At 35.9% G+C, this 26,733-nt stretch overlaps 4 protein-coding genes across 4 annotated transcripts; 2 read left to right on the top strand and 2 right to left on the bottom strand.

The window, feature by feature from the left end:
- Positions 1–5,456: 5,456 nt before the first annotated feature.
- LOC131010285 (ethylene-responsive transcription factor ERF020) lies at positions 5,457–6,178 on the top strand. The gene has a single exon (XM_057937735.1). It carries the CDS (start codon positions 5,517–5,519, stop codon positions 5,964–5,966), a length of 450 nt encoding a protein of 149 aa, XP_057793718.1. The 5' UTR covers positions 5,457–5,516; the 3' UTR covers positions 5,967–6,178.
- Positions 6,179–6,739: 561 nt separating this feature from the next.
- LOC131010284 (11-beta-hydroxysteroid dehydrogenase B) lies at positions 6,740–9,491 on the bottom strand. The gene is made up of 6 exons (XM_057937733.1): positions 9,285–9,491; positions 8,272–8,464; positions 8,116–8,201; positions 7,909–8,040; positions 7,402–7,566; positions 6,740–7,307 (listed from the first exon to the last, which is right to left on the bottom strand). The coding sequence occupies exons 1-6, from the start codon at positions 9,468–9,470 to the stop codon at positions 6,972–6,974; spliced, it is 1,098 nt and encodes a 365-aa protein (XP_057793716.1). The 5' UTR covers positions 9,471–9,491; the 3' UTR covers positions 6,740–6,971.
- A 5,018-nt stretch (positions 9,492–14,509) lies between these two features.
- LOC131010282 (probable serine/threonine-protein kinase At1g09600) lies at positions 14,510–17,930 on the top strand. The gene is made up of 8 exons (XM_057937731.1): positions 14,510–15,399; positions 15,474–15,758; positions 15,827–16,144; positions 16,218–16,445; positions 16,539–16,639; positions 16,749–16,833; positions 16,910–17,212; positions 17,289–17,930. Exons 1-8 carry the CDS (start codon positions 14,968–14,970, stop codon positions 17,451–17,453), a joined length of 1,917 nt encoding a protein of 638 aa, XP_057793714.1. The 5' UTR covers positions 14,510–14,967; the 3' UTR covers positions 17,454–17,930.
- Positions 17,931–17,953: 23 nt separating this feature from the next.
- Positions 17,954–21,152, bottom strand: LOC131010283 (uncharacterized). The gene is made up of 3 exons (XM_057937732.1): positions 20,683–21,152; positions 18,986–19,125; positions 17,954–18,777 (listed from the first exon to the last, which is right to left on the bottom strand). Exons 1-3 carry the CDS (start codon positions 20,915–20,917, stop codon positions 18,106–18,108), a joined length of 1,047 nt encoding a protein of 348 aa, XP_057793715.1. The 5' UTR covers positions 20,918–21,152; the 3' UTR covers positions 17,954–18,105.
- Between the last annotated feature and the right edge of the window lie 5,581 nt (positions 21,153–26,733).

Raw genomic sequence — 26,733 nt, 5'->3', positions numbered from 1 at the left:
TGCTCCATAGTTTTTCATTCTCTTTTTGAGCTTTGTCCCTTAGTCTGCGTCTTTGTGCTTTCAAGGGATTTTTCTTTTATAATAAATCCCAATTTAATAATAATAATTATAAACATCCAAAAAAAGGAAAATATAAAGTGCTTTCATCGTCCATGTCGTATTTCGTTGAGTGAAATAATGAATAGGGAGTGCATGTTATCGCGTCAACCACGATATAGCATGTCTCATACTAATTCAACGAGTTGCGCAATAAATTCTACAAACATTATAGGAATTCAATTTATTACTTTCACATTACCTTTTCAACTTATTTACATGTAAAGGATGATGATTTTTGTACTAGCATACATTGACTTTTACTTTTATTTTAATTTAATCTCTATACTGTTAATCTTGTGAATACATTAACAACTAAGGAATACAAATTATATTAGGGGATCATAATCCAAACCTAATGAAATCCGTGTGGAAAAATCCCGAAATGTTTCGATAACTACAAATTACTAAAATTTTCGATCATCCATGCTCCATGAGTCCACATGACACTTTTATTGTGACCGGGCACGTTCGACGTGCGTGAAAATAATAGATTTAAATAATAATTATATATCAACATCAATAGATGTTTTATCACAATTTTGAAGAAATTTAGATATAAATGGATTTTTTTTAAACTAAAAAGCTAAAGATATTGTTATAGGTATTAATGTATAACAAAAATTTATTATAGTTATTGATGAGGAGTAAAATATGCGTACGGCAAACCTGGCAGCACCGGAATCAACAGTCCTGGAAATAAAAGGGAGGAGAAGAACTTGAAATAGTGTTTCTGGGGGGAAGCATGAAAGGCAGAAACTTCAGGGCCATTTCGAGAGGATTCTTCTATTTTGACATTGAAATAATAATAATAATAATAATAATAATAATAATAATAATAATAATAATAATAATAATAATAATAATAATAATAATAATAATAATAATAATAATAACTAAAATTTAAATTAAGATATAAGTACTTTTATATATCATTGGATCCGCGGGCCGGATCTGGGTCTTAAAACTTTTGCTCCAGATCCAGATCCACAAATCTTAGAAGTGATCCAAATCCGGTCCAGATCCATCGGGTCCATTTTTTACAAAGCCAGATCCTCTAAAAAGGATCTGGATCCGCAGATCTGGACTGGGTCCATGATCCATTGCCATCCCTAAGCATGGTTTCTCTATTAGTATAGGCAATTAGACGTTGACCAAAATAAGTACTCCCTCCGTTTTTTTATAAGTGCCCTATTTAGCTCATTTTTTGTTTCTCAATAAATGTCCCATTTCAAAATTTAAGAGTATATTTATGACATTTTTCATATTTTATCCTTATTTAATATTTGTATGAATGTAATAATTAGTTGTATATATACAATTATTATGATAATTACTAAGGTTACAAATGTAAAATAGCTTATTTTATTGATATGTGTATTTTGACGGCTGAGGACACTTAATAAAAAACGGAGACGGCTGAGGAGTACTTAATAAAAATTGTAATGTGTATAGTATTAATTATACTATTTGACATAGATGCACTGACTATATCGCGTGCAATAATGGCTAACAACATGACATTAGGCCAACCATAAACCACCATCAAATCACTAATTAAAATATTAATGTTATTTTGATACGAAAAAAATATTAATGTTATTTGATTTGAAGTGTCCCATCATAGTCGAAAAAGTTTGAGATCTCGACTATTTATGTATTACTATTATTAAAAAAATATAGCACATATATTGCTGACAAGCCTGACATCTGTGTATTTATACATGCTACTGGACTAAGTCTAACGTGCTAAAAATGAGATTTTATTTAAACTTTATTTATAAACAATGACTACAAAATTCCATAAGAAAATAAATTATTGGGCAATAAATATTTAAAACTAAACCAACGATTTGGACCTTCTCTACTCAAACATTAATTTGGTCTATAAAGGTATCGCCGACCACATCAAATAACGTCACGCATGACGAAAACTGCCATAAACGTATTATACGCTCCAAATCTGCATTTTGACCCATTATTGTTGTTATTATTATTGGCAAATTGCACACGTGAGTCATTTTCGTGTGGTCAAGATATTAAAATAAGGAATAATCTCAGTAGAGTTGATGTTGCAATTTTGCGTAACATAAATTTTCATGTGTTGGTTTCGACTTTTGATCATAAATAAAAAAGGTAAGACATCCAAACTGAAAAGTAAGATATAGTATAAGAAGTGAACAATATTTTCTTTCATTTCAATGCCGGCAAATAAATTGTTTCAGTTTCCATATTACTATATATCTAGAGTTATCAAATTGTCAGGTCAATGAAAAATTGTTCCAATCAACTTTTTGGAATTGTAAGCCTCTCCAAATTATGGCCTTTTCAATTTCAACTGCATGCGGGGACCCAATCCAATTCATCCGATCCTTCACCGCGCGAATTTTAATTAATTTTTTTATTTACTTATGTAATTTATCAAATTAAAGTTCAACCTAATTTAAAATTAAATCGGAATAATTTTAACACCTCTAATTATATACTCCCTCTATCCTACTAAAAGTAACTTGTATTCCATTTTGAATTTTCCTATTATAACTAAGTGACATGTTTTTATAAATAGAAATATTTTAACTTTTAAAAAAGTGTAGACCTTATATTTTTAGAGTAGTGCTATTTGAACAAAATTTATCCGGACAAAAATAAGGTTAAATTTTTTTAAAAATCAATTTATTTATAAAATTTGATTCAAGTTTAGAAGGGTATAGTTAGTTTTATTGTTTTCTACATATTGTAATTTTTTCGTAATTTTTTAACAATTTCTTTTATTTTTTGTTATTTTATTTGTAGTTTGTGTACTTTAAAAATAATAATAATTAAAAATGTTATTAAAAAATTACAATATAAAGAAAACAATAAAACTAGCTAAATTCTATTTTATACTGAATCAAAATTTTTAAATAAATTTATTTTATAAAGTATTTCATCATATTTTGTTCGGACAAATTTTGTCCAAATAGCATTATTGATATTTTTAACCTATTTACATATTCTTCTTAATTTTCGTATCAAAAAGTTTTAAGACAATCTCCTCAACATACGAGAAGGACCATGACCATTCATTTCGCGAGTGTAATTGCACCATTAAATGTTAACCACCATTAATATTAGGGTAGTTTTGCAACTTACCCCTTTATACAAATAATTTTTTTTAAGAGGGGTCATTAATACAATTCAATTAATTAAGTGATAGAGTAGAATTCGTTTTAAAGAAAAAGTAATACAGTAGAATTAGTAGTATCTATTTTCTCCGTCTATAAAATTATAGTATAGTTTCTGGCACGAATTTTATTAATAAATAGTTAGAAGATGCATGTAAAATGGAGAAATTGATACACAAAAATTAAGTAAAGAAATGAACCCACCAAAGTTAATGTGTCAAATGGGCGTTTGATTTAATGGATGAAATAAATAAAATTAATGATAGGATTGGAGAGTGATTAAATAATCCACTCAACTTTGAGGTGATAAATAATCACTCAATTGTGTGATTAGAGTACGGGCTAATTATCCGGGATGAAATTCAGTGTCCCACAATTTTATGTGTGCCACTGTTTCCCATTTTTATATCTATTATTTTAAAAATATTTTTTATAAAAATAAAATTTATTATGATACTATGAATTATATTTAATTTTTATTTTAAAAAATTAAAATTTTTAAAAGTATATACCATGACTTTGAATTTATCAACCTATTATTAACTAATAAAAGTGAAATTAAATAAGTAAAATATAATTATATACCCTAGATTGATGAAATAAACCCTAGTTAATAATCACAAAATTAAACTAAAGCATATAAAGTTGAAATTGAAGAAAAAATATATAAGAAAATAAAGAAAATTGAAAGTGAGACACAAAATGGGACATAAAGTGTGATACATTGAATCTCATTCCCTAATTATCCATCACATGTCCAATCATGCAAACCAAACACTTATTTAAGTTGAATTATTTTATCAATTATATCTCACTCAAATCAAATGCCCTCTAAATGGAGTATTAATAATTGAATTATTTGTTCTAAATTGTAAGGTATGAATAAAGTTTAAAATATAAAGAATAGTTTTTAAAAAATTATAATTTTCGTGAATAAATAAAAAAATAATAAGATTACATCTTTTATGGAAGGATGAAGTATATATTTTAACCATATCAAAATAAAATAAAACAACTCAAATAGAAGTACACGAGGCGTTTCAAGTGGAGGTGGTAAATTTATACCGAAGGGTCCAACTATCAATATTTGTAAGATGGAAATTCTTAACCAGTACTCCCTCCGTCTCATCATTTTAGTCCCTTATTCCATTTTGAGATGTCCCGAAAAGATAGTACACTTTTCTAATTAATACTCCCTCCGTCCACTAATTGTTGGCCTACTTTCCTTTTTGGTCCGTCCACCAATTTATGTCCTACCCATTTATAGTAAGTCTTTATAATTTTTTAATTGGTGGGTCCCAATAAACAATACACTTTTTCTCCACTCAACTAATAAACAATACACTTTGTGGGTCTCTTTCTCCATTCAACTAATAAACAATATATTTTGTGGGTCCCTTTCTCCACTCACTACACTTTTTCTTAAAATTCGTGTTTTGCCTCCTAGGCCAACAATTAGTGGACTGAGGGAGTACTATATAAAAATATTGTTTTTACTAAATTAACCTTATTTAATGCTTCACTTAAATGTGAAAATGATGTGTGAAAATAATAAATAAGGGTATAAAAGATAAAAATATATAAATTAAATGCATTTTCTTAATATGTGTAAAAAGTGGGAGGGGACTAAAATGGTGGGACGGAGGGAGTAGTAAATAATAAGTTCATTATCAATAACAAGTACACTAATTCAAAGTTAAAATTACGTTCAATAAAGTAATTCTATCACTTGACTTTTTTTTTTTTTTTTATCCTCAAGGGAACACCAAGCGGTGCGATCTCCTGTGTGTGCACAGTAAGATCCCGAGTTCAAACCCCACCAGCTCCCCCTCCCCAACTCACCCAAGTAAAAAAAAAATCACTTGGCATTTATTTATTTATTTATTTATTTTATACAATACTATAAATATGCCGACATCAACTCAAAAAATAAATAAATAAAACGCCGACATCTAACTTCATTGATATAAACCAACTTCTTCAATGCATTTAATTAATCAATCAATCTCAACAACTTGCTTAAATTAATTAATCAATCAATCTCAAAAAATAAATAAATGAAACCCTTTTACTTTGACCATGGAAAATCTTGACTTCCCACACCAAAATCACACCACAAAATAAATCCAATTAAAATAATAATAAAAACCAATTTGACTTTCCAATTCTTCAACTTATATAAACTCTTTACCTCTTCAACTCCAACAGGTCAGAATTCAAAACACACAAAATCAGCTTAACCAAAAAAAGTAAAAAATGAGCAGCTCATCAGACGACAGCTACCACGGCGGTGGGGCGTCGCAGAAGAAGTATAAAGGCGTCCGCCGCCGCAAGTGGGGGAAATGGGTGTCGGAGATCAGAGTCCCCGGCACCCCGGAGCGCCTGTGGCTGGGCTCCTACGCCACCGCGGAGGCGGCCGCAGTGGCCCACGACGTCGCCTTCTACTGCCTGCGAGGGGACTCGTCGCCGCAGAATCTCAACTTCCACCCCGTGGTGCTCCCCGCAGGCGCCGGCGCCGGAATGTCGCCGCGGTCGGTGCAGAAGGCTGCGTCGGACGCCGGACTAGCCACCGACGCGCGGCTCATCGATTCGAGGAGGAGCGAAAACATCGGAGGAGGAATGCAAGATCAGAGTTCTTGGCAACAGATGGAATCGTCGCCAAAAAGCGATGGATTTTTTAATATTTCAGTAGAAGATTATCTCTAGTTATATGGAGTATATATGAACTGTGATCCATGCAATCTGCAAGGGAAACTTTTTCTTGTGGAAAAGAATTCATTACGTGAAATTCATGCACGCTACATTGCATGCACCAAGAATGTTTGGTTGCTGCTCTGTTTTTAAATACACAACTTTTGTCGAAGTTCTCTATAAATTCTACCTTTAAATACATAAAATCTAATTATTTTGATTTTTCACGTAATTATAATTTCTTTAGTGAATTAATACTATTATAGCTAGTTGAAATGAAAAATTAATGATATCGTAAAATTTCGATAAATTAATAACTAAAGTGATAAATTAATAACTAAAGTGACAAATTAACGTCATCATATAACCACTTGAAGTGATTAGGTATCCAGCTATGCCATTTAATACATCAGTTATTTAAGTCATGTAGACTTTCGGATGTCCACCTCAACACTTATTTAAATGTAATTGATAATTATGTGAAAAAAATCAAGACAATTAAAAATTTGTAGAATTGAAAATATAATTTTTAGTTCTACAACTACATATAAAAACTAAAATTTGGTAAACATCCCATATCTTTTAGACGCAATTAACTTTTCTTTATAAATAAATAATTAAATTTAAAGACCATATTACAATAAACTCAAATTTAAAACCTTTGACCTTAAATATTAATTATTTTATCACCACACCCGAAAACAATTACCTTACCTTTTCATTTTGGAGGGAGGAGGATTTTAGTCAAAAATACGGTCAGCTTCAGACAACTTGTGTTGGAGTTGGTGGAGACGAAATGAGTGTTATTGATGCTGTAATAATGTATACTATACAGCGATTGGCTAATAAATTTTCTACACATTTAAAATATATGGTCTTAATTTATTCGAATTGTGTCTTTTTGAAGTCAATTTTAGATATTCAACCACACAAAACAGTTCAACCCACTAATGACTAATGCACAACCTACTAAGCAACACAAGTAAAAGGCAAATACAAAGCAAAACATTTATGAATCACTCAATCGGAGAACGACAGTCTCCGACTGTTGGATGCCTTGGAAACTCCCTCAGGGAATCTCCGCGGGGAGGATGCCTCGAGCAGAGGACTTCCGATCCTCTGGGGCGAGGACGGCTCCAGAAGGGGCCGTCCAGTGCCGATGAAGGAGGTTGTCCGGGCGACCCCACCGTCGGTCAAGAGGAAGCGGAAGGTCCAGTGTAGGACTTTGGGTGCAAAAACTCTGTAGAGGAAGAAAACGTCGTACCAGCTCGGATACTTCACGTACGGATCTCCTCTGCACGCTCCTGAGACAATGTGCTTCGCGAACTCCTCCACTGGGCCGCCTCGTACATTGACCTTCAAAACATCGCAACGATCACACAATAATACATAATTCCTATGTTTGTTTGGTTGATCAAAGAAAAAATTCAAGAAACATTGATGATCTTACTTCTCTTTCTTCCTTCCATTGCATCTCGGCGCCTTCCTCCATCATGAACTTGCCCCTCCTCATCTCCGCCCCGATCCAACCGTGCGTGGCTACCGTTATCCCCACCTCGTCCTTCAGCTCGAACCGCAGTGTTTCGTAGAAGTTCATGAGGGCCGATTTGGCAGCCTAGAGTGAGAAGGAAAAGTATAATTTCTCGTAATCTAGATTCCAAAATGACATTCCACTTCCTATTACATAACATTTTGAAACAGAGGATCTTGAAAGAAAATAACTGTTTATAGTAAATCCAGATCACAAACGAGATCCTCTATCAAAACGATACTCCATTTTCTATCTCGTAGCATTTTGAATAAAGTATCTCGAAGGAAAAGAATCACACCCATCCAAATTCACAAACAAGAGATCCTCTGTTCCGAAACGACATTCCATTTCCTAATCCACATCATTTTGAAACAGAGGATCTCTCGCCTCTCATCTGCTAAAACCTATCAACAGAGTTCAACTTACAGAATACAAGCTCATCCTAGGCAAAGGCAGCCAGTTTTCCACTGAAGTGTTCACTACTATACGACCATTGGTCTCACGCAAATACGGCAGCGCCACGTATGTCGGATACACATTGCCCCAAAAGTTTATATCCTGCACAACACATACCAACAGCTGCAATTTGCTCGTTGTGACAAAAACAAAACGATGACATATATTACTCGTTACCATTATGATGGGAAACAAATTTGAATCCGTAGCTTCCTCGAAATAGAAAGTATGCCCTAATGTCACTGTATTCACTAGATGATCCACTGCATCAAGGTCAAATGGGTTAAACAATGGGGCATTAGCGATGGTCGTGGTAGGAAGGCAGTAGCTTACCTCGTCCGTAGCAGTTGATGGTCTCGTTGATGAATCTCCGACAGTCGTCTTCCTTGACAACATCAGCAGCTATTGTCAACACATGCGCTGCCCCGAACCTTCTAGCATTCTCACTTATTGCTCGTAGCCTATGGTCTCTTCGCGCGACCAGCACGAGATTGGCCCCTCTCTTCGCGTATTCATACGCTATTTGCTGTTGTTCATACAGAAGAAACCATTGTTATATATACTGGTTTTGTAGTGATGCAATCAAGATAGATGTAAACATTGTTGTATGATCATTCAATAATGAATATTATCATCGGGTTTCTTAATGCAGTTTGCCTTTTGTTTGTGTGGCTTAGGAACAATTGCATAGAAGCAGAGTTCGCCAGTAACAGGAGCAGCATGGATTATGATCGAATGCGCAATCAAGGACTACGAAAGTGCAATTACTTTATGCGTTAAGTGCTTAAATGCAAGGTTCATAGTTTTTTTTACTATAAATTAAATTTTTACTATAACTAAATCCACATGAGCATAGCCCGTGTTCTAGGTGAATTTCTCCGAAATTGAAGGAAAATTGGATTATCGAGTGAACTTAATCTGAATTTCTATTGGAATTCAAGAATTCTCAATACTTGAGCTTGTCAACCCGACGATTTTAAATTGTTTATTATTAATTTAAATATTACATGGTTTCACTGTCTAAAAACATGGCCTATGGAGTTCAAGAAGTGTACCAAATTTATACACAAGTTAATTTTGAAATGCAACATATATAAACTGAAAAACTACATTTCTTTCTTCTTCTTGGGAATAAGAGGCATAAATCCACCTACCATCTCATTTATTGGTTCTACCTTATTCTTCTGGAGATATAACACAACATTTATCCGAATTTACAATTTTCACACAATTACATTTTAAAATTGGTAAAAATGTCATTTTAGAGGTACATATGAGAATTACAACGTTTCATAAATGGTGTGAAAATTGGAATAAACATTAGATTATTTGAGGCAGTGAATTACCTCTCCGATCCCAGAGGAGGCGCCGGTGATGACGACGACCTTATTTTCCATGGCCTCACTGTGGAAATAAGTGCTGTAAATCCACTCGCAGCTGCTGATGAAGTAGAGAGTTGGCCATGCAAACGCCAGCATCATCAAGCTTGCCGGCGGCGCCACCAAATTCAACACTCTATTAATCAGCTCCATCAATTTAATTCTTATTTACAACTAATTACCAGATTGTGAAACAGATTAACTTATTCTTTTTACTTTTCTTTGAGGAATTTGAGCAAGGAGGGTTTGTGGTGGTGGAGATGGTGGTGGTTGATTCTTGACATTTAGTGGTGGAAGATGAACACCATTGCTGCATGCACAAGAACTGTCAACACGTGTTTCTCTGCGCAGGCAACGTATTGACCGACTACTGGAATTGATTTTTGAGAGCACCCAAATAAGATACTCCCTTCCTCCCTAAATAATTTTTTAACTTTTCTTTTTGATCATTCCTAACATTTTTTTATTTTATTTTTAGATTATATTTCACTATTAATAGTATTCCCTTCGCATCAATTTAATAAATTATATTTTCTTATGTGAACATTCTATTTAATATATTATTTTTTAAAATAAAAATTCAATACATAATAAATATCTCCACTTAACTCATTATTTACCCTAATATTATTGTGTCTCATACATAATTATCTCTTCTTTATTTCTCTCTCCTATTTTTTGTACAAATATATTCTAAAAAAAAAATACTTTCTATTTTCTATTCTATTATAAATATTTGTTTTTCAACATCCGTACCCAAACCTTGTAACCTATTGAATTGAGACAGCAAGATTATCCTATTTATCCATACTTTTTCACCACTATCAATACTTCATTTATCCTTATTTTTCATATTTTTACCTTTTCATCTTAAAATTTGTGGCCTGCTCCTTCCTCATAGAAAGTTATTTAAGGGACGAAGGGAGTATAATTCTCACACATTTTTTGAGGTATTAACAGTGAGAATGTACATTGTAAATGTTATTTTATTTTAATAGAGTAAACAATATAAATATGATATTTGATAAAAAAAAATATACTATATTACAATTATGAATATTATAATAACTTGTTAAAATATGAACTTATTATTGAATCATTTTTAATTTGATCGTTATTAGGATCTATAGTAATATCAGCCACATTGAATTCACATGCACTTATTTAATTTAAATATTATCTATTATTTATTTTTAACCATTATAACTTGATTTAAAATTATAATTTTTGAAATTAAGAAAATACTATATAAATTAACAATTGATCATTATATTAATATCTCTCTAAATTAATAAAATCCTTAGGTACCAAAATTATTAATTTATAGAAATTTTACTGTATTTTTAAAGAAATCTAGTATTCAAATTGAATTTTCAAACACATGCATATCAAGGTATGTGTGTAACCAATTGTACTTGGATTTGTTGGTAGAAACTGAAATCTTATGGATTTGTTTTTAGGGACAAAAACTCCCAATTTTTTTTTTGGTTGCCGTTAAATACCTTAACTATTTTCATTTTCGCGTTTTGCATCAATTTCAAAAAATCTGCTACAGGATACCCCAACTAAGCCATGAAGCGGCTTTTGTACTCTATGAAAATTTCCGGCAAAATTGAAGCTGACTTGGCAGCTGAAAATGTCTACGTGTAAATAACTTTCGATAGTCAAAACGTCGTCCTTTCGCTTCACGTTTCTTTTAAATAATTAAGCACAATACGACGTCGTTTTGCTGAAATTCAATTTAGGCCACCAATTGAGACTTGTGGGTTATTGCTGCTGTTCATGCAAGTGTGGGGCTAGGGCGTCGGGATAGGGGTGGCTGCCGCTCATCTGACAGAGAGACTGAGTGAGAGAGAACAAAGGGACGATTAGGGTGCACGACGGCGGCTCTGCTGCTGCTGTTCATCTAAGGGCAGGGGTGGTCCATTGGGCGGCTTCTTACTGGAGTTTAGAGGGGAGAAAATGGGGCGGCAGTGGCCGGGGTTGAGCAGTGGAGAGCCAGAACGGAGGGGTGACTAGGGTTAGGCGACGGCAGCGCTTTATGGCTATTCCTTTCACACCTCTCTCGCTATCTATAGATAGAGAGAGATCCGTTGCGGTCGCTGGTAATTGAAGGAGGATGGATGGAATTTGGGGATCTAGGGTTTTCTTTTGGGACGATCTTGTCAACGGCGGATCATTTATGTCGTTCGTCAGGCGAGAGGTAAAGAGAGGGAGGGCCAAGGCGGCGACCTTAGAGTGTGCGTGTGTTTTGTTTTTTAGGGAGACGAGTTGAGAGATGGGCGAGGGGGAAATCAGAGAGAACGGAGAGAGAGCGGTCGAATGATGACCCCTGTTGGCGGCTTCTCGCCGGAAGGAAAGCCACAACGGCGAGGTTTGAGAGAGAGATCTGAACATGAGTGTGCAGTGTGCAAGAAGGTGAACCAAAAAACAAATAAATAAATAAAAATCCATGTCATGGACACGTCAACCAATTTAAGCCATGTCATTTAAAATATTGACACGTAGATATAGTTAGTTCGCCGGATGCATAAATCGCTTAATAGCTTAGTTTGGGTATCATGTGGCAGATTTTCTGAATTTGATGCAAAACGCGAAAATGAAAATAGTTAGGGTATTTAACGACATTAACCATTTTTTTTTTGTACGAATGAGACCTTTTGTACCATTTGTTCCAAGTTCTGGAGAGACAAATATTGGGAAGAATAGAGAGAATGAATTATTTCATATCATTCGTCCCAATTACTGGCGTGACAGACCGTGACAAAAAATTGTACGAAATGACCTATTCGTGCCAATAATTGCGAGACAGAACTTGGCACAAATGGTGCGAACAGTTCATATTCGTACCATTCGTCCCAACATTTGGTACAACATACCTTGGGATGAATGATGCGAATATGTCATTTAGTACCATTCGTGCCAACATTTGACAGGACATACTTCGGATGAATGGTACGTTTCAATAGAGCATAATACGAAATAACACAAATTCAAAACAACATTTTATTCATCTTCTTTATTTTACAACAAATCCAATTACAAATACAAGTAAGAATCTCATAAAATAATATAATAAAATGAAATCTAGCAAATATAACATATGCCGGAACTAAATCTACGATTACTAGAAATGAATACCACTAGTTGCGCCGATAAATCTTAGTTCCGGACATACATTATGGGGAAGCCTAGAGATTGGTTTAGAGTCTTAGACACAGCTCCAAAAAGTATCCGTTGGTACATGTGGTACGAATGGTACAAAAGTGCAAATTTTGTACCATTCGTCCTGCGCATATGTCCAACAGATGTCTACCATTCCAAGAATAGATGGTACTTATGGGTAGGTTTAGATCATCCATTTCGCTGGCTAACACGACAGATTTTGGTACGATTCATTAAAGATCTTCTTAGATTAGATTTGTATCTCATAACCCTCCGTAGATTTGGAATTCATAGAACTTATATTTCACCAGATCCTGCATAAAAGGATGTTGACGGGACGATGAACAAAATTGGAGAAAATGTTGTCGGAGAGAGAGAGATAAAAAGAGAAAAAACAGTTAGACGACGCGACGGGAGGATTAAGGCTTCAAAGCGGTCGAGGTTTAGCGGAAAAACTAGAGTTTGAGAGAGAGCGACAACAAAGAAAACATAGAGCCCGTGTATTTTTGTACGTTAAGAGTGAAGAGTGGAGGCTATTCTGTCCGAAACAGTTAAAATTAACTATAATTTATTAAAATAAGGGTTAATTACGCCAAAAATCATGAACTTTGGGTCCATTTTCAAATTTTCCATGAACTTTTTTTTTAATAAAAAATTCCCCGAATTTAATATGTTGAACAATTTTTCCATGACTTTTTCCTCCAGTGAAGCTCCAGGCTGACATGGCAATTTTTAAGCAATACGAGCTGTCATGGCGCTTATGTGGACCGAAAATTGACATATGGAAAATAATAAACAAAAAAATAAAATAAAAAAATTGACATGGCTGCTCCTCTACCGCCGCTAAAGGTGGTTGCTCCTCCACCACCGCCATCCACCAGAGGTGGGTGCCGTTACAAACCTCGCGTCGCTGTAGACCTCGCGCCGCCATACCTCGATTTCCTCTTCTCCCTCAAACCTCGCGCCTCTCTAGGGTTTGCGCCTCCTAAGATTACGCCGCCTTCGCGCGGAGCCGCCACCCGACCTCACTCGGCCGCCGCCCTCATCGTGTTCGGCCTCACAAATTGAACAGAAATTCTTTCCTCCCCAATTCGTGCCCTAGCTTCTCCATCAAATTCATCGCCATCGCAGCATTTCCATGCGTTCCCAACTCTTCTTCGTGACCGAGGTCTTCCCTCCCCTATTCGTGCCCTAATGTCTTCTTTCCCCTTCGAAATCGAGTCCAGCTCTCATCTCTATTGCTAAATCCGACCGTCCCTGACTCCGGCGAGCTGTAGACCCGAGGCTGCCACCGCCAAGCGAGCGGTCCCGGTGACGTCTCTTCAGTTTTCCGGCTAAGAGGCATGGTTGGGGCTCAAAACAACGTCGTTTTACCCCTCAACTAAACGACGTCGTTTTGGTTCCCATCCGGCGATGCCATGTCATATTTCAGGTCACTTAAAAATGCCATGTCAGCTATGAATTTGGGGATTTTTAGGAATCAAGGAAAAAATGTTCAACACCTTAAATTCAGAAAATTTTTGATTAAAAAAAATGTTCATGAAAAGTTTGAAAATGGACCAAAAATTCATTATTTTTGACATAATTAACCCTTAATATTTTTACTATCCCCAATAAATATTTTGCATCATCAACACTTTTATTTATTAATTGGCCCAAAAATAGAAAGTACATTAAACCGTCCATCTCAGAAACCAAACAACCAAAGTATTTCACCTTGAGGACAAATATATTTTTCGAAATTCTAAATTATGACACTCATATGATTGTTTTAATTGAAATGAGAAGTCGACTTATGGGAAAAAGTATCTTGAGCATAGTGTAGCTTATGACAACTTAAGTTAAAAGATTAAATTCAGTTTTGAAACTATATTATAATTGATAGTATGTGAAAAATGACTTGTAGGAGTTTCTTAAATGGTCGCACGCAATTTTAGATGCCAACATGTCCCGTAATTTTCTCTCTTGCCATTGTTGAATAATCAACAGATTTGATTACACCATTTTTGTTTTTGTTTTTTTTTTTAATATTTTTTATTTGAAAATATAGGGAAGAAGAGGAAGTGTTGATAGTATTCCAAGGAACAAAAAGTGTTTTCTGGAACCCAAAATCTCCCATTAGGCACCTCCAAACCTTGACCAGAACTCTTGCATCAAATCATATAGGCATAGTTCCAATATATATTCGTGTATATATTCATATGCATTTATCCAAAAACATATGTAAAACCTTTTTGATGTAATGCTAAATTCTGGTCTAGGCTTTTGAAATTCAAACCCTTTTCTCATTTTCGTTGAAGATAGTTTGTCTATTCTCAAATATTCCTTTCCCCTTTCGAATTTTTCATTCAACAGATTTTGGGATTTCCGGAAACAATTTTGAATTTTCAAGAGGTGCAACATATCATCAAGATTTTTCGAGGGCATCATGCGTTGAGAATTTTTATTTTTGTCTTAATTTTAGAGAAAATAAGGAATACATATTATGGGGTGCCTATGTTCAAAAGGAACCGATGTTAACGATCACGTTGCCGAACATGAAGCGAAGAAAGAGAAGGAGAGAAGCAAATCTCCAGTTGAGCTGACTCCACCGGAGGAGGTCACAGTGAAAGGCAACGATGGCTCCCGGCGTTCGCACTCCTTGTTAAAATCGAGCTCGAGTTCTGTTCCGGCCGAACAAAACCCCAAGGATAAGATCATCGATAGGCCCGCGAGCGGACACAGTAGGCATTTGACATTGGGTTCAATGAGAGGAAGAGGGAAGCAAGAGCCCGTCTCGAGTATCACGAGTCTTCCCCAAGGCGCCAAAGGGGAGGCAGCGGCCGCAGGGTGGCCGCCTTGGCTCACTTCAGCTGCCGGTGAGGCCGTCAAAGGATGGGCTCCGCGGAGCGCGGATTCATACGAGAAGTTAAAGAAAGTAGGGTTTCCCCTTAAACTCGTCGGAGCTTGCACGACGTTGGTTTGCTAACACGCCTATACCTAACTGTGCAGATCGGACAAGGGACGTATAGTAGCGTCTACAAGGCTCGCGATCTCAAGACCGACAGGATTGTAGCGATGAAGAAAGTGAGATTCATTCAGATGGATCCGGAGAGTGTTCGTTTCATGGCGAGGGAGATCGGCATCCTCCGCCGGTTAGACCACCCGAACGTGATGAGGCTCGAAGCCATCGTGATATCGAGCGTGTCGGGGAGTTTGTACCTCGTGTTTGAGTACATGGAGCATGATCTTGCCGGACTTTTAGCATCGACCAAGGTCAAATTCACCGAACCACAGGTAAAACTCGTGACCTTTCAACCACCAACTAGGCATGCATGCATTCGACTGACTACTTCCGTATGCAGATCAAATGCTATATGCAGCAGATTTTACACGGCCTTGAGCACTGCCATAGCCGGGGCATCCTTCACCGCGATATCAAGGGTGCAAACATCCTCGTCGACAGCAATGGGGCTCTCAAGATCGCGGACTTTGGCTTGGCCACAATCCTTAACCCCAGCAAGAAGCACCCCTTAACGAGCCGTGTCGTGACTCTCTGGTACAGAGCTCCGGAGCTGTTGTTGGGAGCGACGGATTACGGAGCAGCCATTGATTTGTGGAGCGTTGGTTGCATTCTTGCTGAACTCTTTACTGGGAAGCCTATCATGCCTGGAAGAACAGAGGTATTTTTTTTAAAGATTTCAAATCAAAAACAAACTTAATATAATAATAAAAATTGAATTCCTTTTTTTTCAGGTGGAACAAACACACAAGATATTCAAGCTGTGTGGTTCACCAACAGAAGCTTTCTGGAAGAAGACCAAGTTACCACTCGCTAGTAGCTTTAGAACGCAGCGCGTCTACAAGCGCAGCCTTTCTCAGACGTTCAAGGACTTACCCTCGTCTGCTTTGGCTCTTCTCGAAGTCCTTCTCTCGATAGATCCACAGGAACGGGGCACTGCTTCTTCCGCACTCAAGAGTGGGGTATATATATTACTTTTTCCTTACCTCTGGTTAAAGAAAACGTGCAACTGAATCCTTGGCTCGTGCTAAAATGAGGACATCTCTTGGTTGCAGTTCTTCACATCAAAGCCTCTGCCCTGTGAGCCATCTAAACTGCCGAGGTACCCTTCAAGTAAGGAGCTCGAGGCCAGGATTAGAGACGAAGAAGCCAAGAGGTAAGACTGCTAACAAAAAAACAAAAACAAAAACACATAAAACACACACTATTCTCTCAGCAGGGAGCACTGCTTTTTCTGAGAAAACTATGTTTTGGTCCTAATGCAGGCGAAGAGGTGAGAGCGGTAAAGGAGGTAAAGAAGATAATGCAAGCAAGATTTCAAGCATACAGAAGGCTATTCCAGAGGGCCAGGTTCTCTATCTGTTTTCACATGTTTTATTTTCCTGCAATTTCAAACTCGAGATTATGGAGGAATTTCTCTTAACAGGGAAAACCAAACACGAGCACGCATTATCAGTATAATCCAGACAGTGGAAATGGCTTCCCTATTGTGCCTCCCAGAGTTAAGAATGGATGTACTCACCAGTCCAAGTCTGTGATCCACCCGAATGCAGCAGGATACTCTTGGAACAAGAAGATGAACGAAGATCCCGATCATTCAGTCCACGGCCTGCGCCACCAGCATCCTGCAGAGCTCATGAGACAGGGAACCGAGCTTCGTCAGCCTATAGTAGACTCCTCAGACTTCCATCCAAAGAATGGGCGGAGGGGATTGAATAACGACTCAACAGTATGTTCCCAAAACATAGCCTATCTTCCATGTTTTATAAAACGTATCTGATACTTGACCCGTCTGATCTTTTCAGGGATACATGCCCAAGAGAAACAGGATCATTTACTCGGGGCCGTTAATGCCTCCTGGAGGGAACATGGAGGACATGCTCAAAGAGCATGAGAGGCAAATCCAAGCAGCCGTGCGCAAGGCGAAGCTTGACAAAGTCAGGTCAAATGTGAACATTGAGACAAAGTGATGAAAGATGAGCTGCAATTATCGAGAATAGATCTACTAGACAATGCAGCAAACAAAAAAAAAACTAAAATGAAATGTATATGGAAGTAATTGCCTTAAAAGGATTAATGTCAAAGCATAATTTGTTGCGGGCAGAAGATGAGAGTCGAACTAGCTGAAGGAGGGAAAGCTGGCTAAGGTAGGGTTCAATGCTAGTCGGCAAATTGAAGTAAAACGTACAAGTCTATGAGGAGATTTATATTTTGGGCAGGGCAGGATAAGTTTTCTAACACTGTAGAAAATGTAATCATCTTATTCTTAAATAAATAGTTTCTAACTAGAAAAATATAGATTTCTAAGTGTAGGATGTCATATACTGTTACAAAACAGCATTTTCTCTGTGTAACTATTCAACCAAAACACACAATTCTGAATAATCCATGCCAACAAAAGTGTAGCTTAAATTTCGAAAAGTTTCCTAGTAAAGGTTTTGTCACAATCTTGTATTTCTAGTTAGTTGCATTTATAAACATGACTTTCATTCATATAGAGTAAGAAGGGAGAGAAACAAAACAATAAAATTACTCTTATACGAACTCTTGAGTCGAATACTGTACATTTGAGCATGTTCCGTCCATGATCTTAAATTCAAGTTTAAGTTGCTCAGAAAAGCACTAGATGTCTTGTTTAGGCTTGCGGCTCAACTCCGAGTAGGGATCCCTCATTCGCTGCAGAATCTCTTCCCACAAATTGTCGGAGGGAGAATCCTGCAATTCCCAAGATATCAAGTTCGCACTACATGCAGCAACGTGCCAGTAATCAGATTCAATTTCCTCTCTTAGCTGGTCCAGCTGCCATCCCGCATATCCCATAAAGAATCTAAAATCTTGAGGCAGAAGTTTTCCCTTTTCTATTATCGCTGATGCTTCATCCAAACTATTCCGGGAGCCAAAATATACCCCCGGAATCACCTCCTCGAAACCAGCAAGTCCAGTAGTTTCCCCAGCTCTCAGCAGGAACATGCTGGCATCGAGGGGTCCTCCGAAATGCAAACAACAGTCGGCAAAAGTCGTCCCTAACGCAATGTTAGTGGGATTCATATGTTTCATCTTTTTGTGAAGGGGTCTGTTTATGACTACCCCAAATGGCCCCTCTTGTGGATTCCTGGTTCCAGATCTGAGAAGAAGTACTACCGTCCTCTCAAAGGAGCGGACTCCGTCTAGCTTTTCCGTAGCAATAAGGAGGCAGCCGTTTTCGGGCGCTGAAATAGGGTGTGCCCACTTGGAGGGAAGAGATTTTAGACTGGGTGATGTTTCGCCTTGGCTATGAACGTTAGCTTTTTCAGCCTGCAATAATATTTCAGTAAAAAGTCGAACTTTAAGGACAACATTTTATAAATTCAAATTCATGTTTCTATACCAAATTTAGCATTTATCTAAAGCACATGGTTCCTATTAAGAATGTTAAAAGTCTGTAACGTTTGAAGGTCATCAGCACACAGCAGAGGTCCTGAAAACCTCAACAATGAATGACGTCAAGTGGAAAGATAAATACCCTTTCCAGAAAATAGAGCAGCGCCCTAAACTCTCTCCAATCCAAGGGTTTACATTGGGGGTTCCGTGAGCTTGTATCATCAGATTTCTCGATTGGATCGTTTCCATCTCCTCCAGCTTTCAAATTATCACTGTTTCCTCCTGCAAAGACAAAACCAATGTTACAAGTCCACAAGTGTTTCAGATGCCTCACTGAATGATATTTGTCATAAAGGATTAGCCACAAAAGATAAAATATAGTTTGTTTGAGCATACAAGCCAAGGCTATGGGAGAAATAGAGAGTACAGACACGATAAAGATGGTTAAGTCATATCATCCTGCAGAATTCATCTCTCTTGCAAGCAAACTTCAAACAATCGAGTATGCTGATCCGCAGAAAAATGGTGCATTTGGTTCCCTAAGCGTCTTCAGCTCGGTTTAACTTTGTAAATTAAAAGCAGAGGAGATAAATAAACATTAGTTTGATAAATGGAGAATGTTTACGAGTAGATTTGCTGTAAATATTTTCTTCTGTAAGAAAAAACAGATCTTTGCATGTAAAAAGTAGGTTTTGATCATAAGGACCTTCACTGTTTGCCAGTGCAGCAAATGCAAAAAACGATTACAACATACTTGGAATTTTATCAACAGATAATACTTTAATACATAGACATTGTGACATCTATCCATTTTCCACTTAGCTAATAGCTGTGTCCATCAAGCCTGTTGTTGCAAAGCTGTAATTATGTTTGACATAATCGAATTCACAGTTCCCTCAACATCATGACTTCTAAAGTAATCAGTCGGGAAAAAAGAACAGTTATATGAATCAAGTCTAACTCCATTCACTCAATCATGAACTAAATGGAGCAGCTTCTACTATTTATACATATGTAATTATGTGTACATACTTCTGGAGGAACTTCTACACACTGGCGGAGTTGGGGTGAGCTCAAGCACCACCTAATTATTTTTATGTCATTATTTTTTGGGGTAATTGCGTCTAAATAAACGAATTTTCACTCAATTCTCATTTTGCACATGAGCTAAAAATCCCGCTTCCAAATACACGAATTTTCAATTGTTCTGATTTTTCATATGGTTGTCAACTGCCCCAAAATTTATACCGAGGTGGATGACTGAAATGTCAACATGGCTTTAAACGGCTGATGTACTAAAAAATGTAGTTGGATGCCTACGTCACTTTAATTAGTCACAATGGCATTACTTTGTCATTTCAGCTAGCCACGATAACATTAATTTGCTGAAAATTAAAACTTATGAAAAAAATCAGAATAACTGAAAGTTCGTGTATTTGAAGGAATTTTTTTTAGTTCAGATACAAAACCAGATTGGGTAAAAGTTTGTGCATTCAGGCGCAGTCGCCTCTTATTATTTTAAGTCTTTACACTTTATATTTCTTTTGAAACCTTCAATTTTAGCACTCTTGCAGTCGAAAATTTTCAGACTTTATGCTACCAACAAACACTGAAGCCAGATTAAAATCTTGATAGCTTCTCACAACACACAGCATCCCACACAAGACAATAAAAAGAAACACAGCGATCACCAAATTTCTCTACTGAAAGAACTTCATAGAAGCAACAGCTTATCTTCCGCTCAAAAAATCAGCTGGTCAATTGATCAAACACCTTCTTGCATATCAGCATTATAAAATTCCTCACTGATCAAATATATGATTAAGAAAGAAAATTTACCAGAATTAGAAGAGGAATTCGAATTAGAATTACTGGAATTTCCGGAGCTCCTTCTCGCCATAGCTCTAGCTGAAACCGATCGACGCCTGCAATTACTCGGCACAAATTCCGGCTTTGACGAACGGAGCTCCGAATTCATCGAATAATTCTTTGAACTCCAGCAAACGGATTTCTCCGGGAACAAATTCGTCAGCATAAATCCACTGCTTCTGGCATGCACACACCACAGACCCATAGTTTTGCTGGAACTGAGACAGATAAAGAGAGATGGAGTGATAAGAGAGACTGAGAGAGTGAGTGAAGTGGCGCAATGCAACACTCTGTACTCGAGCTAGCGGAGTTTAGGATCTTTATCTTCCGCCGTTTCGGTGGGCCCTACAAGTAATGCTTACATAATTTATGCCGATTCAACTAGACAGAAGAATAGTTAAAGACCGGAAACTACTAAATAATTCCGTCACAAACTAAGCTCCTAACCTAAGAAGTTTGTATTTATACCTATTATAAAAGCCTTCTTTTACATATTTAATTTGCCTATTATATCTCTTATATATACTTAATTTAAGATTAATTATATAATTTAATATAGTATATATATAACAAATTAAAAGAATATATTATAATTTATGTTTTATATTTTAGGGCAAATTACGCCAAAAATTCACAAATTTTTGAGGAATTCTGGTTTTGACCATGACTTTCAAATGTTATCATATAATACATAGTCTTTCAATTGATTATAATTTTTCACATAAATTATAATTTCGCTCAATTTAAAGCTTATCCGACATCCAGAATTGTTAGCATGGCAACGTCGTCCGATGAGACTTATAAACTAAAGGGTTATTTGCCATAAAATACACCAACTTCCAGTTATTTATATGTTTTCCACAAATTTTCAATTTTAAAATAAAATACACCACTTTCACGATTTGTCTGATTTTTCCAATAGATTTCGTTTGTTGTAATTTGAGATGGAATTTGTTAATTAGGGTAGAAATTGAATTTGCAACCTACAAATTAGGGTTCTTCTTTACAAGATTAGGATTCTTCGCCAACCATTGATTTTGGTAGAATTCTTTGTTCACCGCTTCAGTTGGAGTCGTTTATGTTGCGATTCTAGAGTTGCCATGGCTAGTTTCTCAAACTCAACCTCGAGTTCGTGCCCTTATCCTGAAATGCAGCTACTTTGTAGGCATGAGATCCCTGCTCTAATTCAAACTTAACACACTGAAAGAGACACAGGAACATAGTATATGTCCTCGTGCAGCCGTAAGACTTTGTTTTACTTTATGTGTTTGTGGTCGAATAAGAGAAATTATGAGGAAATCAAAGATTATGAGAAAATTAGGGCTTCTTTTAAAATCAGTGAGTAAAACGACATCGCTTTAGATTTTTTTTTCTTTCAATTTTATGAGTTTTCTAATATTATATGATGAGGACAATATTTCGTACATCTCTTTGGGTCAGGTCTAATGAATAAAATATATGAATGAGGGCAAAAGAGTCAAGATTTCAACGATGTAAATAACAGAGCTGGATTGTAGCATCATAATTATCTTCATACCGGAGACATGGATCAAATTTCTCTTTTTGTTTATTATTATTATTGTTATTTTGAATATTTGGTGCAACACTGACTTGACAGGGCTGACTTTATCAATAAATACGTAGAAAATGGTGGATCACTCAAGAGATAAGCTACATGGCTGATGATATTTCTCACAAGACTTATATTCTTAACTTAACAACTATGATAAGACAAAAAAGGGATTATCTCGGTTGCTCTCCCTAAGTCTTGGCAGCTCAATCCTTTTCCCGCATTGGCGGCTCAACTCTGCCTTGGCCCTGATATTCCAGCTATGCCAAGCGCCAACTCTAACAAATCACTCCTAGACACAAATTAATGTAACAAGGTTTGGACCTAATTGTTTGAGTTAATGGGCCCAAGTGCTAGGTTTACTTTGATGCTTATAAATAAGATTTTTACTTAAAAACTTGGAGGATTCTATTTTTATCTCTCAATCTTGTAAATGTAATCCCACACATATATAGTGAAAACTCCGACAACCTCCCGTGGATGTAGATCTTCATGATCAAACCACGTAAATCTTAGCGTTATTTATCGTTTTTATTTAAGGTGTTGATACTTGTTTCATCAACTAACGCCATCCATGAGAAATTCGAGCTAGGACGTGAGGTTTCTTCTCTTCTTGTTACATCTTTTTCTTTCAGTTACACCTTTTCAGTTCAAATGCAATATCTGATCGGGAAATTTTGCCAGCAATTCTTGAAAAAAAAAATCTAGGGATTTTGCGCCTTACATGATCATCTTCATCGGTTCTATCATCGAAGTCAGATGAGCTAAGTTGGAGAAACCCCAGCTCCAATTCTGAAATCACGCCAAATCTCTCTCAATTCCAATCCCTTCCAATTCTCCCCAACATCTCAAATTACGCTGGCATCTATCATCTCTAGAGTGGTCTCCCCACTAGTTCTAGCCCCTCTCCCAGAAGACTGTAACAGTAGATTACGGGTCATAATTTTCGTCCCTGGTCAATTTCTAACCTATAACTCCAAAGAGCACAAAAGACCAACAAACTCTCCTGTTAACCTTCCGGATTGAGTTGATATGTTTCAAACTCCTAATATATTATGATTATCCTCTGCCGATTCAAATCACAAATGAGAAATGCACAAAAGGTGGTCAACCAATCATACAATAAATAAGTCTAGGGTTTGAAAAGATATATATCCCAATCAAGATATATATATATATATATATATATATATATATATATATATATCAAATGAAGAATCAATCCATTACAAAATCAATCTAGTCTAATCCCCAAATCAAAAGAGGCTTTAGCCTAACATAATCACAAACAAAATACCTAAATGAAAAGAAACCATGAATGAATGAGATAGTGAGTGACAAATCCTATTTAATGATGAAATATTTAAGCTTCAATCCACTCTCTTCTTCAGTGCCTTCGAATCTTGGTCGTTGAGTGTAGTAATGGAGGCTAGAGTTTGGTTTGGAGAATTGGGGTTGAGTTCAATGTGTGTAGGTGATGAATGATGTATAAAATGAAGGTGAAAGAGGGTTTTAGGCTGAAATTCGCATCTGAGTCCCACAAGAGGAGAAAAATGCACGGATTGTGGCTAAAGAAGGTAGGAGACCGCGATCAGGCCTGCGGCCGCAGCCCTGATCGCGGTGGCATTCTAACTCGGGTACACACGAGCCGCGGTTCCACTCGCAGCCGCGGTTGGTGACTGCGGGTCTTTGCCTTCCCACGGCCGTCAGGCTGCGATCGTGGGGCTCTGTGCGCAGCAGACTTGTTCGGCCCCGTTCTCTTTCGTCCGAGCTCCGATTAGATTGTTGTTTGCGCTCCCGGATTTCTCTCGAGATGTACTTCAACCTCATGCTTTCACAATTCTCCAATTCATCTTTGATTTTTGCTGAAATCACTCCAAAACTATACCAAAGCACCAAATCTCAACAAAACACAAAATTGGGACACAAACAAGCATTCACAAGCACAACATGAAGGAAAATGACAACAAATCATACATAAATGAGATACAAAAACCATGTTTGTCAATAATATTGATATTATGAGTAATTTTGTTTAAATAATTACTTCATCCGTCCACGAAAAGATGTCATAATTTGTCATTTTGGTCCGTCCACAAAAGATGTTCTAATTTATTTTTAGTAATAATTTGTGGAACCCTTTCTTCGTCACTTATTTGTGGGCCCCTTTCTCCACTAACTAAATAAACAACATAAATTTTTTTAAAATCCGTGCCACCCTCCCTTAGGACATCTTTTCGTGGACGGAGGGAGTATGATTTGCATTATTTTGATGTTTTTGCCTGTTTTATACTATTATATAGATATATATTAGATTATGATAATGAACATTGACTATAATAACTATCTATTATAGATTAAAATCAATAAATATATATACACATTTATTGTATGAAATATATAATTTATATAACATAATTTATTATTAATTGTATATAAGTAAATATACTTAAGTTTATTACATGCCACTATAGAAGTTATAACATTTAATTAAATTATTAAATTTTTTGTCATGAGTTAATGTCATTATAACATTCATTATTAATTGTCAATTCAAAATTATCAATATGTAAGTAAGATATACAATTTGTACATATCATTTTTAGAAACTATATATGAAAAATAATTGAAAATAAAAGTTATTAATTACGATAATATGTAATTGTTATTATATATTATATAGATATAGATATAGTGGCTTGATTAATCTTAAATGTTCAAATATTCTATTATACTTGTTGACTAGATGTTCATGAAAGAAAGAATAAATAAATACATATGTTAAAAGTTCATATATGATCATAAATTTTATCTATATTAATATTTTGATAATTTTATTTATGTTTATTAAATATTTTATATACATTTACTGAACATTTTATGATCATTTAGACAAAAATATGTTATTACATACTTACTTAAAAAATATGCTATTACCGTATTTGATATGGTCTATAGAGTCGAGTTAGACTACAAACTCATTTTGAAATAAAAACTACAAACCATAAAACTATGAGTGAAAAAAATTATAACAAAAATATATTTGTATGATATAGAGTAGACAAAATGAACAAACAAATAAAATAAAAAAATAATTATTTTAAAAAATAGTAAGGTGATTTGACGGGAAAACACAACTTGCTATTGTCGGAAGCGGTTCTCCTTCTATATATATATAGGGGTAGACTACCATGAAAACACTTTTAAGTGTATAAAATAGGAACAAATCTTGTCAATTAGATCATAGTGCATTAATGGCCCAAAACAAATTATATGGAGATCCGAAATTTGTAACTGTTTCCCTTGCAATTCATACGTTTTTCTTATTACGAATTGAAAGTATTTTTATTACGAATTATATTCTATGCACGAATTTGAAATTCTTTTGTTACGAATTATATTCTGATTATGCAAATTTCAAGCCATAAGATCAACCGAGATCCAATGGATAGGATTTGTTCATATTTTATACACTTAAAAGTGTTCTTATTTTAGCCCACCCCTATATATATATGAGAAAGTTCAATAGAAACACAAATATTTTCAGAGAAAGGAGACCAAAATCTCATGTGTTGATCTTGTCTAATCTAACGGTCAGTGTCCGTTCGTTTAACGTTCAACGAGACTTGTGTTGAACGTATACAGGGTTCGAACCCCCAAAACCCCAAACGTTCAACAAAATTATTGGTATGTTCAACCTCATATACTGACATATTCAATGTTTCTGTATTCTCTACTTATATATCCGTTTCTATGGAACTTAACCTTATATATATAGGGAGTGGATCAATATGATCCACTCCCTTATAATAGTATATAGTTCCTAGCGGTCCTCTACAAATGAGGGCCACATGGCTCATTAGGAGCGCGCCACGTGGCAACAAGGTAAATAGTCATTTGGGAAATAATAATTTATTTATTTTATTTTTACTGAAAATTCATTTTCTATACCAATATGCATAATATTAAACACAAATATGCATGACACTTAATAAAAAGATGCATGGGAAAGTATCAGTATGTGACCCGTCAAGTGACTAGTGGCGAGAGCTACCTGACGGTGTCGCATAATACTATGCATATACTTCAACAAGAATATGCATAAAGAAAAACAGAAATATGCATAGCATTATTCGACAGTGAGACACTAGAGGGTTTACATACTTATACTTTCTCATGTATATTTCTATCCAACGTAATGCATAGTTGTGTTTACCTTTATGCATATTAGTGTTCAGTTATGTGCATAATTCTGACGACGACCGGGGGAAAAAATGAATTTTTGGTAAAAAAAAATTAATTTTTTTTAAAATTCCGAAATGACCATTTTACCCCTCCGTGTTTTTGGCCTTGGAAGGCTTTGGAAGGTCTTGGGAGGCTGCTGCCATGTGGCACGCTCCTCGTGCCCCCGTTGTGGTCCAAATTTGGAAATATATACTATGAGGGGAGTG

This window comes from Salvia miltiorrhiza, chromosome 2, assembly GCF_028751815.1.
Source record: "Salvia miltiorrhiza cultivar Shanhuang (shh) chromosome 2, IMPLAD_Smil_shh, whole genome shotgun sequence".
Lineage (NCBI taxonomy): Eukaryota > Viridiplantae > Streptophyta > Magnoliopsida > Lamiales > Lamiaceae > Salvia > Salvia miltiorrhiza.
Note: the sequence above shows the minus strand (reverse complement) of the source record. Positions and strands in the feature narration are given on the sequence as shown.